The 19847-nt window shown below is 39.8% G+C and overlaps 1 protein-coding gene across 1 annotated transcript in view; it reads right to left on the reverse strand.

The window, feature by feature from the left end:
- The window catches only part of LOC126354836 (probable ATP-dependent RNA helicase DDX60), a 268338-nt gene that overhangs the window by 115782 nt on the left and 132709 nt on the right, over positions 1 to 19847 (reverse strand). The window contains exon 3 of the mRNA XM_050004837.1: positions 187 to 4199. Within this exon, the coding sequence (XP_049860794.1) occupies positions 187 to 4199 (4013 nt within the window). The remainder of the gene's footprint in view (positions 1 to 186; positions 4200 to 19847) is intronic.

Consider the following 19847-nt stretch of genomic DNA (forward strand, 5'->3'; position numbering starts at 1 on the left):
GTTGGATGATTAATATTAAACTATATTAATGACTCCTCAGTGTTCTATTATGAAAAAAAAAACAAAAAAAACGCATAGCTGTATTACCAAAAATCATAAAATTTTTACCATAAGTAAAGTTTCATTATGCAAAAAACATCAATAACCATTGTTTACTGGACAGCAGTAATAATGTGTTATACTAACCTCGATATTGCCTCTTTCTGAATTGATTCCCTATGAGCATTATTTTCTGGCACTGACTCGTCACACAAGCTGACAAGGAGGAGAAGTCGTAGCACTAAAGATACAGTCATAGGGAAATTACCCCACATAATTGGCAGTTTTCCAGTGAGGAGACTCTGAATCTTTAATTCCTTTACTCCCCAAAATACAACATGTCCTTCAACATCAAATCCTCGTCTTCCTGCACGCCCAGATATTTGATGATAATTCAGTGGTGTTAGAAATGGACTATCTCCAGCCACAACAACTGTCTTGCAGGGCATGTGTATGCCAAGGGCCAAGGTAGCCGTCGCAAACACAACATTCAGCACTTTCATACGGAACATCATTTCTACTGTTCCTCTCTGTACTGAGTTAAGGCCACTATGATGAATTCCTATACCATTTCTTAAACCTTGCACAAATGGATGATCTTTCCAGAGGCCTTTCTTTATGAGACGCATTTCAATATATTTTAAATCATCACTGTCTACAACTCCAACATTGCGCATAGAAGAGGCATTTCCCTTCAACAGTCCCAAAGAATATGTTCTTCTTTCTCTCAGATAAACTTCTTTACCTTTCCTTATTGTCTTTGGTTGTGTGGCAGTACTTTTTCTATCATCGTCATCTGAAGAACTGTTCAAAACTTCTCGTGATTTTTCATCATAATATCCATTTAGTTCATTCAAAAATTTATGTATTAGATTACGATTAAACACGAACACAATTGCTGGAAACATTTTGTTTTTTTCCAAAGTTTTAATTAAAGATGGAAGTTGAGATGTTGCTTCTTTCACTGGTAAATTGTGAACAAGATTTTGTGTACCATGACCCAAATGGCTGACAACAGATGCAAATGAATCATTAAATTCATGTGCCCATTTACCCAGTAATTCCCTCAGTTCCTTTTCATACTCTTTAACTGCTGATCGGGTAATAAAAAGTTTCTGGCTATTTCTTCTGAAGAATCTTTCTGGTCTTAAATATCCTACATCTGTGTGTGTTTGTTCTATGCCTTGTAGAGTGACAAACAATGATAATGTCTCCTCAGCAGAGAGGGACAGATGAGCTGGAATACCATTGTAAGTGTCCCGTATCTTATTTGTCAGACATGCATATGGATGCATGTGAACCAATGAATTCTGTTCATGAACATAGATATGCTTCTTAAGATCATTATGTCTTTCACTGTGTGTTATAAGAGATACCATATAATGTGAATCATCCTGTTTGCAGCCATCGTGCATATCCCTATTCTTTTTAAAATTCATTGATTCTTGCAACCAACATTGCAAAATTTCAGGCTGTTCAATTGTTGCAGAAAGAGCTAAAAAGGGGCAACGTGTGAGCAACAATCCAGTTTCCCATGACAGCCCACCAGCAATTCCTGATAAACAATGAATCTCATCAAATATAATGTAACGCAACCTCTTAACCCAACTGCACATGCGAGGTGACAAAAGCAAGATCTCCAAACACTCAGGTACAGTCACCAATATTTGGCAGGTCAATGCATTTTCTCTATAATCACGTGTAAATATTCCATAAACTGATTGACCATCTCGCATAGAAACATTTTTAAAGCGTGCATACACAGTTGCTGCTACTTGATTAACAAGAGCTTTTGTGGGGGAAACATACACAACAATTCCTTCATATCCTTCCTCCAATACTGATTTCATGCAGTAGTAGGATGCATAAGTTTTACCCGAAGAAGTTGGAGCAACAACAACTGCAGACTGACGTTTTCTTACAACATCAATTAGCATTCTCTGCCAGTCATCTGGGGCAAAGCCTAGTTCGTCATCAATTTCACCTTGATTTGTTCGTATCAAATAAGGCCCTAAATGTTTCAGCTGAAATTCTGCCCAGGACATTCTTAGATCTATAATTGTCATTTTTGCATTATTTTGAACATGTGGCAAATTCCATTCACTGCTTATATCAGGCATGTTCAAAGAAGTTAGATAATATGCTATCTGTTTTTTGTTTTCAGTGGATAATTCATACTTGCACTCTGAACCAATAAGAATGTCTCTCAAGAGAAGGAATAGGTTTTTGTACAATTCAACAACATCTGAACTTCCAGCACCTTTCTCTTCAAAATAAAACTGTAATTTTTTATGCAAAATTTCTGCTTGCAGTATTAGCATTTCCAGTTCAAATAATTCAGTTTTTAATTTTTTTTTCAGGAACTCTAATTCCTGTAATGCCTCATCAAATTCAAATTTCATGCGAAACTTCTTAATTATTGTGCTGCTCTTTTTAAATGTAATTTTGTCATCATCTTCATGCTGACGCCTTTTTGCCTCATTATTCTGTTTTCTTATAATATCTGCCTTTTTTTGTTTTTCAGGCTTCTTCTTTTGATGCTTTTTACTTTTAACCACACTAGCAGTGTTGTTCTTTAGTGTGGGTTTTCTAATGATTACATCTCTTTGTATCAATCTTCCTTCAAGATTGGTTCCATAAATATTCATGTACCTTGCAAATTGTGCCTGATGTTTCTGTACTCTTTTCCTAGCATATCTTTGGTCTACACTGTTTCCAACTGTTGCTTTGTTGTCAGGTATTCTGCTGAAATCATCAGTCAATTTCTTCCGAGAATGCCAGTGATATCTTTCTTCAAACTCAAGGTTCCTAGAAATAAGTGACTGCATTTCTGCTGCATGATTTTGAAGTCTAACAAGATTGTTTAAAACTGCTTCACCACAAAACTCCCTTGTAAGACTGCACGATATTGGGAGAAGTTGATTAAACTGTGCAAGAACTGCAGTTTCAGTATTAAGTTTTGAATTTACATTCTGTTTAAATTTTATTTCCTGGGCCCATTTTAAGCCTTTTAATATTATTGGAAAGGGCTCCAATGTGCTTCCCCAAATAGCACTCAAAATATTTGTTAAATTAACATAAATATCTCCCATAACACTGCCAAGTCCACATTTATGTTCAAGTACACTATTTTTTAATATCACAAGAAGCTTAAAAAATAAGTTACCTTGCCAAATGTCAGGTACTGTACTAAAACAACAATCAGATGTCAGTACATTTTCCATTATTAAATGCATGAATTTGTGAATTTCTGCTATAAAATGTGAAGCTTCCTTTGGCACTTCAAGTGGAGGTGGAAACGCTCTGAATTTCAGGGGCATAACATCTAGAGCTGCACATTTCAGGAGGAGTATCTTTACTAACATTACAGCATCAGTGTCTTTGTTTGAAGTAAGATACATAACAGAAGAACCAATGTATAGGAGTCTTCTAACACTAAATAAGTCTTGTGGAATTTGAACCAGTGTCTCCACCATATCCTCGTCTTTTGTGATTTTCATAAACATCCTAGAGAAGACTGGAAGCAACTCACTGATTGTAGGTACAGAATCAATAACATATGCCCTAATAGTAGAAACATCCAGACTAATATCACGAAAATCAACACAAGGAAGACCTTGTCCAACACTGTACAAAATGTTTGCAGAGGACATCAGTTTCACCCATCTGTAACTATTCTCAGAAAAATATGAGCTACATTCTTCAGGTAAAATGTCACACAGCAAAAAACTGGGTCTCAATTGCATAAGAATTTGGCTAAAATCTTCACTCCAAATTGCTTTTACTTCATGAACAAAGAATTTTGTATTGTATCTGAAATGATGTTTTAAGACTGATTTGGCCAAATGGATGCTGTGGTTGTCCTGCAGTATTCTGTCCCACATTTTAAAAAACACTATTTCAAAGGTTCCACTAACTCTTGTAAAAATCTGAAGCAGGCACTCACATAAATACACGCAGTGCAACATTTGTCCACCTCCAGCACTTTCTAAACCGCTTCTTTCTACTGCATTTATCAACAAGGAATCACCATCCACTAAGAAACTTCGTCTGTCTGCTATCATATCATTTATATCATTGTATTGCACGTGGCGTGATAATATTTTCTCTGCAGTGTCTGTTACTGCAGTAAAAAATTTCTCCTCTTGAATTCTTGAAGCCTGTGACATTAAATTTGGTATGTTAACAAATTGCAAAATAAACAAAAGCAAAAAATTAGAAAATAAACATGAAAAATTTATAAATGTTACTTTTCTAAATTGTAAAATATGAAAAAAATCACAATTAGTAAAATATAATACAGAAAGACTTACTGTAACAAAAGAATTTATTCAAAAAAGTCAAGACAATTATAATAGCTGAATGTAACAATTAACAAGAATTATCTAAATACATTAATAATGCTGCACAGGAAACATCTGAGTCAATGAAAAATAAATACAAAAGATGGTGGAATCAAATATGTGAAGAAACTTTAACACAGATGGAAAAAATGGCTAAACTGGAAATGCTCAATTAATATTTAACATTATAATATATTTAAACAGCAATGGTAGGAAATAGCAAGGATAATTAGAAGAAGTAAAAGTGATTCTGTAAAGAGGAAACTTGCAAAAAATTGAGGAAAACAAAAAATATATACTCATGGTTTTATAAAAAATGTAAGGAAACAGATTCCAACCAATTGCCCATAATCTAGCCTCCTGAGTCAAAGATACAAACCACTTTCTTCACCATGTCTCCACCATCCATACCTCTTTACCTTCTGGATCCCAACTCATCACTGTTGATGCCATTCCCCTACATTTCAATATCCCTCATGTTCATGGTCTTGCAACTATTGAACACTACCTTTCCCAATGTACTTCAGACTCCAAGCCCAATACCTCATACACCTTAGTAACTATTTCTTCTTTGAAGGACAGGCATACAAACAAATCCATGACACAGTGATGGGCACCCACATGGCACACTCCTTTGTCAACCCATTTATGTGCCACCTAGAGAAAACCTTCCTAGCTTCCCAAAATGCCAAACCCCTAGTCTGGTTTGGGTTCACTGATGATTTCTTCATGATCTGGACTCAGGGCCACGATACCCTATCCTCATTCCTTTTCAACCTCAACATGTTCTCTCTCACTTGTTTCACCTGGTCCTCATCAACCCAGCATACCACTTTCTGGACATTGACCTCTTCCTCCCACATAGCTCCATTCACACCTCTGTCCATATTAAACCCGTCAACCACAAACAGTACTTGCGCTTCAACAGCTGTCATCTCTTCCACACCAAAATATCCCTCCCATACAGCGTGGCCACCCAGGGACAGTGTATCTTGGTGTTCCACCACCCACCCAACCTCATCCCAGTCCACCTCTGACCCACTCCCAATCCCAACCTTTCGCCACAAGGACGATACCCACGCGGAAGACCCAAGTGAAAGAATTTCCCATTCCATCCACCCAGCACTTTTTATTCCAGTCCTATCATAAGCCTATCCTATCCCATCAGAGGCCAAGCCAGCTGTGAAAGCAGCTGTGTCACATACCAGCTCTGCTGCAATCATTGCTATGACTACCAACCAGCTGTCCAACAGGATGAATGGACACTGCCAACCTGTGGCCAAAAGCAAGGTAGGCCACACTGTGGCACAGCATGCAACTGTAAATGACAGACTTGATTTCAATAGCTGTTTCACAATCCACACCACAATCTGGATCCTCCCATCCATCACCAGGTTTTCTGAACTGTGCAGATGCTATCCTTACAACACATTCTCCACTCCCTAAACTATCCCAGCCTCAACCTAAGGTAACATACTGTCCCCACACCCTCTACCCTACAGTTTCTGCCCCCTCCATCCTATCACTTCCTCACTATTCATGTACTTTTACATTTTTTTGTGTGCCACCCTCTGTCAATGCACCTGCATGTCTTTTCCCTTCCGTGCTCCTCTCCTTTTCCACTACCACCTCTCTGCCTACAGTCACCCGATGGATCACCTGCTTGCAGTCTTGTTGTGCCTCCTCCTAGCCCCTGTATGTTCCGCCAGACAGCACTCTTCTCTGTCTCCTACCTATGATCTGCAATACCTTCTTCCCCCCCCAATTCACCTTCCAGATGGCTGCTTTCATTCAACATGACACATGACAGTTGCATTCCAAGCTGAGCTGCCAGAGATGGCAGTTATGTAGGCATGAGATGTGCTTGCTTGTGTGTGTGTTTCTTTATCTGTAGAAGGCTTTGGCCAAAAGCTAAATGTGTAACAGTCTTTTCATTGTGCCTGTCTGCAACTGAACGTGTCATCTTTATGGTGAACAGCAACCTATATTTTCCGTTACACAGTTGACATTCCAATCTGCAGTTTCCATGATTTCATCAGACATTTAAGGACAGACTGAAAGGATACCAAACCTTGGTGGACTTGGCTGAAGCAGCACTGAAGATTTCAAAATACTTGCAAACTATTCGATTGAGTTTTTAATCATCCAGAAGCAATCCTTATGTTGGAATTTTGAGAACTCATGAAAATCTAGAAGATTTACATCCAGTTATTAAAGAAGTAATTAAAACCCTGAAAAACAATCAAACTAGTGGATGATGACAATGTTTGGTTTGGGGGGTGCTCAAGTGCATGGTCATCAGCACCCATACAAAGTCCCAATTTTTTTTACACAGTCCAATCTAGCCACTGTCATGAATGACGATGATGGTGATGAAATGATGAGGAGAACACAAACGCCCAGTCCCTGGGCAGACAAAATCCCCAACCCAGCTGGGAATCGAACCTGGGACCCCTTGATCTAGAGGCAGCAATGCTAGCCTTTAGACCATGAGCTGGAGACTAAAATTATTGGAAAAGACTATTACAGGGGAACTTTTGAAATGGTCTCTACCAAAAATTCAAAAAAAAGATGAGCTAAAAATAATATCTGAAGAAATATGAACAGAAAAAATCCTAGGAGAGTGGAAGGTAGCTCTGCATTAGAAAGGCAATAAGATGCTAACAACTACAGAGGAAGTTGTTTGCTACCAGCTGTATATAAAATATTTTCCAAGATTCTATTAAACTGAGTAGAAACAACACCAGACAGTCATTTAGGAGAATAACAAGATGGTTTTAGGAAAGACAGACCATCTCTTGAATAAAAATTTAATTTGATGTCTACCAGTTGCCACATATTACTAAATTCAAAAGATGTAGTAATGTTTGTTGATTTCAAAGAAATGATTTGATTGTGTTGACTGACAAATAAAATATTCTGACAATTTGGTGTGAAGTCTAAATCAGAAAATCTAGTTCATGAAACACTTACTGGCACAGTACCTAAACTGAATTTTACGGGGGAAACATCTCAGCTCTTCAAAACAAACACAGTGTATAGCAAGGGGATGACTTATCCCCAGTTATTTTTAATTGTATTCTAGGAAAAACAATAAGAAATTGGAATGAAATACTGAATAAATGTAAGATATCACCAATAGGGTTGTGAAGAAAAAGAAAAAAAAGGAATTGTAATGATCTGTCTTGTATTTGCAGATGACTTTGCTATATTTTCTATAGCAAAACTGAAGACCTATATAACAAAAATGTCTATCTATAAATGCAAATAAAGGCATTATAATACAGTAGTGAATCCAGAATGTAATATGAAGGTGAACATGTAGCATTTAACTATGTTGTTGGGAGGGGTTTTATGGCCCAGTCCACTGCAGCAAAGAGAAAGTAGAAGTCTTGGATTTCCAGGGTGTGAAGATCACGACAAAGATGAAAAGACAAGAATATTCACTCCAAAGAATCAATAAGGCTAGAAAGGTACCTCGTATAGACTTGATTAATTCTCTAACAGGCATAATCAATAAATTATATGAACTGTAGAGCCCTTTGAATGATACATGGAAGGAGCTATCAGCCCTCTGTGTAGTTGACATTTGGCTGTAAGAAATAAAAAAAATGTTCTGCTGGAATGTCAGATTTTCAGATGATTACCAGCTTGTGTAGCGAAACATAAAGAACTGGTGGAAGATGTGCTTATGTAAGAACTCCATCCAAACAGACCTTGGAAGGCTAAACAGTACCAACTGACCATCATGTCACCCTCAGCCAATAGCAGTCACTGGATGCAAGTATTGAGCATGTGGTCAGCACATCACTTTCCAAGTCGTCGTCAGTTTTCATGACTGGAGCTGCTACTTTTCAATCAAACAGCTCCTCAATTGGCCTCACAACGATTGAGTGCACCTTGTTTGCCAACAGCATTCGCCCGACTCAGACAGTCACCCATCCAAGTGCTAGCCAAGTCAGACAGTGGTACAACAGGAACCAAGTGTTACCACTGCAGTAAGGCCATTGACTTTATATGTAAGAACATGTATTAAATCATGGGAAATTTGATTTAAAAATGTCAAATGTATTGAAAAAGACTTTGAGTGTTGTTTATGTGAGCTACCAGAAAGTAAAACTATAATTGCCTAAACATATATAGTCCCATCTGGAAACTTGAAAGCGTTCTCTGATAATATGGAAAACCTCTCAACTGTCTAATCAGTAAGTAAAAATACATAATTTCTTGTGCTTCAGGTTTACAATGTTGATTTCAGAGATAACAGTAAACAAAGGGCAGAAACTGGTCGCTCTGCAAAGAACATACAATACATATATATATGTGTAGAAGATTACACGAGATACGACAGCAAAAGAGAAACTATAATTGACCAAATATTCATTGATACATCAAAATGTGGATATAAAGCTGACATCATAAATCCAGGTTTCTTGGTTTCTCTGATCGCCCAAAAATTAAACTGCTTTTAAAGAAATCTCACGAGAAATGCACCAAACATAAATATGTAGGGACAAGATTACTTAATAAAGACAACATTAGGGTCTTATGTTAAAGATGTAAGTTGAAGGAAGGAAATCTATAGTTCTGCAGGTGTCAAATACAACACATTGTTATATAAAAACTGTTAAAATAATTCATTCCCACTGAAGAGAATTAAAGTGAACAACAAAATCTAATGCATGGTGTTCGTTTTCCCCGCGCGCTGTTCGGGAGTGGAATGGTAGATAGTATGACTGTGCCAAGCACTTAAATGTGAATTGCAGAGTAGTCATGTAGATGTAAAACAAGGAGAGGAAGGGGTTCAAAAAGTCATCAGAAAGTCCCAAATGCTACATAAATATGAAAAACAGAAGACTACTTTGAAGACATATATTAAATGCTTTAGTATAAAGTACAAGGAAGTAATAGTAGCAGCAAAAAAGCTTAACCTCATCCCCACAGAAGTATCAGTTCTTCCCAAATGTCTCACCTTTTGCCTCACTCCTAAATTCACTCATTCAGGACTTGTTCATGTCCTTCTTACCTTTTCCCAGTTCCTATCAGACTCAATCGAAGACCAATTTTAAAACCTGCCTGACTCAGTTCACTCCTGCATCCAACTGTGATCCACTGCCACTGCCCCCAAGTCAGCCCCCCCCCCCCCCCCCCCCCCGTTATCTTTCCAGAATTTCTTAACCTTGAGCCTTGCCTCGCCATCATTTCCCAGATCCCTCAACTCACAAACTAACTTTACATCCACCATCTAAAAACTGATCCTGACCTTATAATCCTACCTGCCGGCAGAGGCTCTGCCACTGTTGTTTTGAACCACAAGGATTACCTGGCAGAAGGACTCCACCAGCTGTCAGATTCATCCACCTACAAACTCTGCCACAGTGACCTCATTCCATAAATCCAGCAGGATCTACAGTCTCTCCACAAATCCTTAGGACCATCCCAGAACCTCTTCCCAGAGTCAATCTCTCTCTTCACCCCTTCCACTCCCCGAACTCTACCTTCTACATGCTTACTAAAATCCATAAACCCAACCTCCCATGGTGCCCCACTGTGGCCGGTAGCTGTGCCTTGACTGAGAGAATCTCTGCTCCCACCAGACCAACACCTTGAGCCTATTATCCGCAACCTACCCTACCATATAAAAAGATACCAACAATTTTCTCCACTGACTCTGCACAATTCCTGTTCCTTTACCACACAGAGTCCTGCTTGTCACCATTGATGCCATCACCATTTACACTAACATCCTGATTGCCCATGGCCTTACCACTGTTGAACACTACCTTTCCCATTGTCCAACAGGTTCCAAACCAACAACCTCCTTTCTAGTCACCATGACCAACTAAATCGACACCCACAAGTACTTCCCCTTTGAAGGCGTTACCTACAAACAAATCTGGGATATGGCTACTACCTACAGGGTACTATCCTATGCCAACCTATTTATGGTCCATCTAGAGGAAACCTTCCTAAACACTCATAATCCTAAACCCCTCACCTGTTTTAGATTCACTGATGACATCTTTGTGATCTGGATCAAGGGTGAGGACATCCTATCCACATTCCTACGGAACCTCTACAGCTTCTCACCCATTCATTACACCTGGCCCTACTCAGCCCAACAAGCCATCTTCCTAGATGTTGACTTCCGCCTCAAAGATACATCTCTATCTCCGTCTGTGTCAAACCTACTAACCACCACTCTGCTTCAAAAAGCTGCCACCCATTCCATACCAAGAAGTCCCATCCATACAGCCTAGCCATCCATGGTCATCACATCTGCAGTGACCAGTGGTCACTCTCGAAATATACTAAGGGTCTCACTTAGGCCTTTACAGACCGTGATTATCCTATCAACCATGTACAAAAACAGATTTCCTGTGCCTTATCTTTCCAGTCACCCACCACCTCCCAAAGTCTCACCATCCAGCCACAGAGGAACATTCCCGTTGTAACTCAGTATCACTCAAGACTGGAGGAACTGAATTACATTCTCTGCAAAGGTTATGACTACCTCTCTTCATGCCTGATGACATCTTTGATGAGGCACCTGAGAAACGACATATGTCATATACCAGCTGTTATGCAAACACCATTTGGTTTTTTACATTGGCCTGACTACAACCAAGTTATCAGTTAGAATGAATGGGCATAGGCAGAGGGTATGTACCGGCAACACACAATATTCTGTTGCAGAGCATGCTCTACAACATGTCAGTCATGACGTTGTTGCCTGTTCCACTACATACACCATCTGGGTTCTTCGCCCGGACAACTCCTCAGGTGGGAACTAGCGCTACAACACATCCTTCCATATCAGTATTTTTCACAGTAACTACTCCTTTCTTCACTCAATTTTAGTTTTCTACATCTTTCATTTTATGACCTGTAAATTTTTTACTGTGCATACAATGCACTTAGCTTTTCACTCTTATTAACCCATGTTCGATGTTTTAGCAGTAATCTCTGTCTTGCATTTTATCCTGTCTTCCATTTTTAAGCTCTCAGGTTTTCAAATCTTGTCTGGTGCAGTTCCTTCTCATCCGGTTCAGTAAGCATCCCTGACCCAGGATTCTGGGTGACTTTTCCAAACTCTATCCCTTTTCAGAAACATAACCCATCCTTTTCCTTCATTAGCCACTGACTCCAAAAGCTTGCAAAGTAAAATATTTTTCATGTGTGTTCTCCTGCCACCACTTGGTGAGTAGATTTTTTTAATCTATCCAGTTACATTATACTGTCAAAAACTGATTATTTTTGTTGCTACATAGGATTTTAAGATTATGGGTAGACGAATATTTAAGGCATGCAACATATTTAGAAAAAGCTGTTACATATTAAGAACACTCGAAGACTGTTACAATGCTGACACAGTGTTAGGTGCTTATTATGCCTACATGCTTACTCTTCAAGGTGTAGTATACTCTACTGGGGAAATACCATGTGAAACAAGTCATTTCAATTCCAGAATAATGCTGTAAGATTAATAAAGGTGTTGCTTACAGACACTCATGTAAAGAATGACCCTGCCAGCTATATTAATGTTTGAAAGTATTTGTTTCATTAAGATTCACTGATAGTTTTCAACTTTGAACACTGAAGTTGACTAATATGAAGTGAGTAGCAGGTATGACTATAAGCATAGTCTGCTAAGGTATAGTGTACTAAACAAGTTGAAAAATGCTTCTGCTGGAGCACAAAAAAGGTAAATATGTTCATTTTTAAAGACTCTGATAGAAAACTGGGAAACCAGCTGCCTCATCCTCATTCCGCCTTCTTCACAAAACATTTTGGCATGAAAAACATATTCACACTCCTTTATAACACAGAACATTCTAATCTTTGCAGTGAATGCAATTATACTCAGTATCTACCTGTCACTGCCACTGTGTATAGTTGTCTCTTGCCCAATGTCTCATTTTTCTACCCTTGCCGCTTTCTCCTGTCTGTCTCACTCACTTGTCATTACTATTGTGTTCTTCTCTGCCACCTTCACTGTCTCTCTGTCCCATTGTCATTGTCTTTTTCCCATTCTTTTTCTCTGCAATAGCCACTGTCTCTTTCTACCTTGCTTACTGTCAGCCAACCACCATTATCTCCTCTCCACATGTTCTTAGGAAGGGTTTGCTCAGGTCTGACCCCTAGAGCAGGAAGCTGTAACCTGATAATTTTGGGAACTGGGGAGAAAATGGAAAAATTTATTCATGTTAAAGTTTGTCAGTCTAAGTGGGTTTTTCAGACTGCCTCCTCTAACTCTCTTATCATTTACACTGATTCCTCCATCTTTTGCTGCCACTTCTACTGTCTCCATTCATCTCTATTTCTCCTTCACTGACACTTTCTCTTCACACCATCACTGCCTCCTCTCTATTTTTCTCCTACTGGCACTGTCTATCTTCCACCATCACTTTTTCTCTGTTGCTCTCTTCCATCACAAAAAGTGTGAATATGTTTGCATGCCAACAATTTTGGTGAGGGAGGCAGGATGAGGATTGAGGCAGCTGGTTCTCCACTTTTCCATCAGAGTCTTTTAAAGAGGAGGATACTCAGTTTTTAGTGTTCTGACAGAAGCATTTTTTCAGCTGGTTCCTTATTGTCCCCCTTACAGCAGCCTGTGCCATTTATATAAAATGAATTCTGTAGGTAAGTAAAGTTTTGACAGCTTATATACATACTTTAGCTTTAACCTCCATCCTTGCTACCCTCCATGTTTACCTTTCCCTGTTGCTTCATAACCTGGTTTGTGAGTAACTAAATCCACTTTCCCTTTTTCCGCCTCTCTCCTCCCTGATGAAGGAACAAAGTTCCGAAAGCTAGGAATGTAAATTTTCTGTTCTGTTTTGTGTTATCTATCGGCTGTACTGAGCTGAGGTAAGTATTGGCCAGCTCCTCTATCTCTTTGTTAGTATTTGTTTCACATCTTTATATGAGATTTTCCATTAATCATTTATATACATACTTTGACACCTATGAACAACAAATAAGTACACAGTAGAAAATCATCTCCCATCCAATGTACTACTTTACCTAAAAATTCACATTTTTAGGTTACACCTACAGTCTACCAAAAACCTCTGTGCTTGATTTCTGAGAACACAGAATTTCATATGACAAAACAATTTTTTGTGAGGTGCTTACAGTGCCAGGTGGCATCATTGAATAATTTCCAGGTCAAGATAACCTGTATAGGTGTCAAGTGCCCATTATGCAGATACGGCATGTCATAAAGTTTTATTGGTTAAATGATTAAAGAGGCCAAACTATGAGGACATCAGTTCCTCCTACTGGGACAGGCAAGTTAACAAAACTACACACCAAAGAAGGGCCTAGTGCATGAAACCCATGGAAAGAAAACCGCAAGATCTTGCAAAGGTCAACAAAGCCTAAAGAAAGGGACAAGGAAGAAGAAAAGAGGGAAAGCAAGCAAGGTGGGAGAGATGCTCCATCCAGGGAGCAGGGGAAAGCCTCCAAAGGAAGAAAGTACAATGGCGGACATATCCAGCACTTACCAGAGGCATCCCAACTAACAATATCCTGAAAAGACTAACAACACAGATGGAGTGAGAGAAGCACAGGAAACAAAGGAAGAATCAAACAGAACAAGTGAGAAGGGGGGAGAAGAGCAATAGAAAGGGGAGAGCAAGGGCTGGAGTGGACCACCAAGCCAAAATATCCACTGCTCATTTGGGGCAGAGGAGGAAACAGAGTGTCCTGCCATAACCTAAATGGGCTGACAAGGCTGAGGTGCTGTCCCTTACAGAGAGTGGCAAAAATCCCTTCATATATAAACCATAAAACCAGGTCAGCCACTGAGGCATCATCCGTTAACACCAGTGGTAATGAGTCAGGGAGATTAAAGAGGCTGCTGCAAGATGGCTAGGTTAGGACAGTCCAGTAAAATGTGGGCCACCATCAAACAGACACCACAGCAACAAGAGGAAAGATCTTTGCAATGGAAGAGATGACCATGAGTCAGGCAAGTATGGCCAATGTTGAACCAACAAAGGATGATGGAAGTCCTCGTGAGAGGCCCACTTGGAAGACATCCACAAATTTGTGGTCACCTATATCACCCTATTTGTTCGGCAAAGTCACAGTATGCCATTCTGTATTCCAAATCCTTAGAACTTAACTGTGTAATACAGACTGAATGTCCAGTTTCAGATTACCAGACTCAAGAAGTGGTGTCCCAGTAGCCAATTTGGCAAATCTGTCAGTAAGTTCATTCCCCAGGATTCCAACATTCCCCGCGTCCAAACAAAGACCACTGAGGTTCCACTTTGTTTGAGGGCAAAAAGGGAATCTTGATCATTCAGAAACATAGGATGGCAAGGGTAACACTAGTCAAGAGCTTGTAAACTGGTCAAAGATTTGCTACAGATGAGAAGGACTTAGGTAGGGATATGCTCAAGAACATGACATTACTAGCTTCATAGTGACAATTCTGCAGCCATCCAGCAAGGAGCAGAGTTCATTACACCCCGCATGAACCTAAGTAAGGCCAGTGTAACCGGCAACCATTGAGCCATCAGTAATGATTACTTCTGAACTCCAAAATGTGCCAAGAACGGAGAAGAAATGATGACAGAGAGCCTTACGATGAGCTGAGTGCTTCGGATATAAAGACAGGTCAAACAGATGTGGACAAGGATGCACCATGGAGATGTTTGTGAGTAGATCTGGAGAAACTGGAGTTCAGAGGAAACTGAGCTGTCATCTACCTGCAACAGTGGAACCACTGCCTCCACCAGGAGACTGACCCAGACGCTTGTCCGAAAGGCACCAATTGCCAGTCATACCCCACAATGGTGTTATCAGGTCCAGCATCTGTAGCGTCAAAGGTGATGGCGAACTGTGCGCAACACTCCTGTAATCTAGGTGTGACTGGTCCAATGCTTTGTAGAGGAGTGTCAGCGTAGAGCGGTCAAAGTCCCAATTGGTGTTGCTGAGGCACTGAAGAGCACTGAGGTGTGACCAACATGTCTGCTTTAATTAAGAAAGATAGGGAAGCCAAGTCAACTGAGCATCAAAGACCAGACCCAAAAAACAATGAGAGTATACCACATGGAAAGGAAGCCAAGTCAACCGAGCATCAAAGACCAGTTCCACAAAATGATGAGAGTATACCACATGGAGTATACCATGTGGAGGGTCTGGCCATCAAGGCACAGATCTGGATCAGGATGGACTGTATGGCGAAGACAGAAATGCATAATACAGGTCTTGTCAGCTGAAAAATGGAAGCCATGAGTGAAATCATGGTTTTTTGGGTTTTCTCTGGAACTGTCCATGAACAAATAGTGCTTTTATAAGCTATCTAAGGCCAACCCTATCACACCTAATGGAAAAGAACCAAATGATTTGCACAATTAGCCTGGGCTGGAGAAAATGTGTAATGTTTAAATTTTGACTCTGTATTGCAGGATAGCTAACAAATGCCCATTCACCCTAACAAAGTAGTTACCTTCTGATTGCACACACTTTTTCCAGCACTTCTGCCATTGATGGTAACATTTCTGGAACTCATATTCGGCAATATCCTTCAAGACCCACGTGACAGCTTTTTGGACATCTTGTGCTGATTGAAAATTGTGTCCCTTGACCACCGTTTTGACTCTTTGAAATACAAAAAAGTTGCATGGAGTGATATCTGGTGAATAAGGTGGCTGTGGTAGCACTGAAATTTGTTTTGAGGTTAAAAATTACAGAGCAGTATGGGATGGAGCATTATCGTGATGCAGAATCCAATTATCACCAATGTTGGCACAGACACGAAGAACCTTTTACAGAGTCTCTGTAAAATTACTTTGTAGTAATATTGGTTAACTGTTTGTCCAGGAGGCACCCACTCTTTATGAACAATTCCCTTGGAATCAAAGAAGCACACAAGCTTGCATTTTACTTTTGACTGTGACATGTGAGCTTTTTTTTGGTCTGGGTGATCCCTTTGAACAACATTGGAAACTTTGGAGTTTTGTCTCTGGATCGTACTGAAAAAACCAACTTTCATCACCAGTGATAACACGGCTCAACAATTCTGGATTGATTTCCATTTGCTCTAACAGATCGACTGCCGCATTTTTCCATGTTTCTCGCTGTTGTGGCGAGAGATTTTTGGGGACCATTTTTGCAAAAATCTTTCTCATGCCAAGAACTTCAGTTCAGTTATTATTATACAAACCATTTCTTGATTGATGTTCAGTTCTTCTGCAATCATTTTCATGGACAATCTTCAATCAGATCGTACAAGTTCACGCACCCTGGCCAAGTTGACATCCGCCTGTGAGGTTGATGGTTGTCCACTGTCGTCTTCATCTTCAACATTCGTTCTGCCTTCACTAAACATTTTATGCTAACGAAAAACTTGAGCTCTTGACATAACCTCCTCTCCAAAAGCCTTCTGAAGCTTATCATAAGTTGTTGTCACATTTTCACCCAATTTAATGCAACAAGAAATGGCATACCATTGCGCAATATTATGCAGTTGCATTTCCGTGACAAGAGGCACAAACACGTGTTAACTTATTACAGCACAACTCACGACTGAGCAGTTGCATCGATGTGCTGCTTGGACTGGAAGCAGCTTATAGACCAAGGTCAAAGATATTGTGCCTACGCAAGCCTGCAGGGTTGCCACATCTTGCAAAGTAAATCAGTCTCATTACTTTATTGTCACACCTCATATGTAGATCTGAAGTTATGTTTTCTTATTCATATTTAACTAGAATATTGTTTCTTTATTACAATCAATCAAGTTCTGTTGATAAGAATGCTACCAGTCCAGATGTAATATTGCAACAAATTTGTGCTTCTGTTTTTGTACACATTTAAATGTAAAAGTTTTTACTATCTTGTACAAGGGCATGCTGAAAAGTTCTGCCTCTGAAAGTTTTATTCTGTTATCAAAAGTTGAGGCATTACATCTCAGGCACATTATTGGTCAAATTTCCCACTCTGCTGACGTAAGTTTCAACCCTTTGTCGCTAGAGGCCTCCAAGTTGTAGTGTGCAACATGGCAGTGTGTAACAGAACTATGTTGGCATGTTGGCACGTGAGATACAACGTGTTGTAATCATGTTTCAAATTTGAAGAGTTTTTCTACACATGGAGCACTTCCTCCTTCGGCACAACAATGCAAGGCCACACATGAGCACCGCGACAACTGAAACAATCTGACACCTCAGGTTCACTGTCATCAACCATACTCCTTACCACCTGACTTAATCTCATCAGATTTTCATCTACTTCCAAAACTTAAATAACACCTTTGAGGACTTCACTTTGACAGTGATAAAACGATGCAAGCAGAGGGGTGGTTGTGGCTCCATCGACAAAGTCAGACATTCTACAGAGATGCTATCAACAAACTCATGTCTAGCTGGGAGAACTTTGTATGTCACCAGGCAGACTAGCTTGAGAAATAAATAGGTAGACAAGAAGAATAAAGTTGCCAAACATTAATGAAGTTAGTTTTATTTAAGAACCTCAAAGAGTTCTTACAAAAAAAAAAAAAAATTCAGAGCTATTACTTTTCAGTGCGCACTTTTATTGTGCAAGTGCTATGTCATGAATATGACAAAGTGGACTCTAAATAAATAAAAATGATAGTGTGCTTTTGGGTGTACAGTTGGGATATTGTTTTTGTTTTAAGCACAATATCTTGACAACTGACTCAGCCATCTCCTTTCAAACTTGCAGTACTGGAAAAAGATGACTGGATCAGTTGTTGAAATATTGTGCAGAAAATAGAAACAACTTGGCTGAACACAAAATCACATCACGCACAATAGTGTCTTAGAAGCAATTTCTCTTTTGGATAATATTAATTTTTTCGAGAATGGCTCTTTTGAACCAGACAGTTCCAACATGTGTAATTCATAAGAGACTCTCAAACATGAATGCTCACCAGAGGCAAACATATCTCTAATGATAAAGTCACGTTGTGAACGGGATAGAAGTTGCATCGCTTAATACCCACTTCGTGATGAACATCTCCAAAATGTTTGGAAATTATTACTTCGTGCACTGTAGAGTAGAATTTCCCATTTTCATCCATTTTAAACCACTCATTTGTTGTCATTTTCTCTGTTTAGGTGCCAACATTGCCAGTCACATGTCTGTGAAGTAGTAGTTGTTAGAGAGAACTCAGTGTCATCAGTTACTGGATATAACTTTTTTTGTAAAAAGGTGTAACATTATAAGTAACTGGTTCAACTGCTGCAGGATGGACTGAATCTGTAATGTTAGCTGTCAGCCAACATGAATGTTTGTTGGGGTGGCCATCTGCCAGATGTGCTGTGGCAGGAGAGCTCAGTGCAAATAAAACTGGCTAGCAAGCCAAGAGGCCAATGGTCATTGGGGTTTTCCAGGCAGAAAGGCGGGGTATGTCCCAGCAGCATAATCATGAGACACGTGAAGATGGAGGGGCCTGTGACTTGGAATATAGTCACTAATACACTGAAGCACCAAAGAAGCTGGTATAGGCACACGTATTCAAATTCAGAGATACATAAACAAGCAGAATACACCACTGTGGTCGGCAACACCTATATAAGACCACAAGTGTCTGGAACAGTTGTTACATCAGTTAATGCTGCTACAATGGCAGGTTATCAAGATTTAGGTGAGAGTGAGGTTGAACGTGGTGTTATAGTCAGCGCATGAGCAATGGGGCACAGTATCTCCAAGGCAGCAGTGAAGTGAGGATTTTTGCATGTAACCATTTCATGAGTGTACTGTGAATATCAAGAAACTGGTAAAACATCAAGTCTCTGACATCACTGTGGCTGGAAAAAGATTCTGCAAGAACGGAAACAATGACGACTGAAGAGAATCATTCGACATGATAGGTGCAACCCTTCCACAAATTGCTGCAGATGTCAATGCTGGGCCATCAACAAGTGTCAGTGTGCGAACCTTCAACAACCCATTGATATGGGTTTTCAAAACCGAAGGCCCTCTCGTGCATCCTTGATGACTGCACGACATAAAGCTTTATGCCTCACCTGGGGCAGTCAACACTAAAATTGAATTGTTGATGTCTGAAAACATGTTGCTTGGTCAGACAAGTCTCATTTTGAATTGTATCAAGTGGATGAATATGTACGGATATGGAGACAACCTCATGAATCCATGGACCCTGCAGGTCAGCAAGGGACTGTTCAAGCTGCTGAAGGCTCTGTAATGGTGAGGGGAATTGGCAGCTGGAGTGATATGGGACCCCTCTGACACGCTACAAGTATGTAAGCAACCTGTCTAATCACCTGCATCCATTCATGTGCATTCCGATTGACTTGGGCAATTCCAGCAGGACAATGCGACACACCACACATCCAGAATTGCTACAAGGTGGCTTCAGGAATGTTCTTCCGAGTTCAAACACTTCCTCTGGCCACCAAACTCCCCAGACGTTAACATTATTGAGCATATCCAGGAAGTCTTGCAATGTGCTGTTCAGAAGAGATC

The sequence above is a fragment of the Schistocerca gregaria genome, chromosome 1 (genome assembly GCF_023897955.1).
Source record: "Schistocerca gregaria isolate iqSchGreg1 chromosome 1, iqSchGreg1.2, whole genome shotgun sequence".
NCBI lineage: Eukaryota > Metazoa > Arthropoda > Insecta > Orthoptera > Acrididae > Schistocerca > Schistocerca gregaria.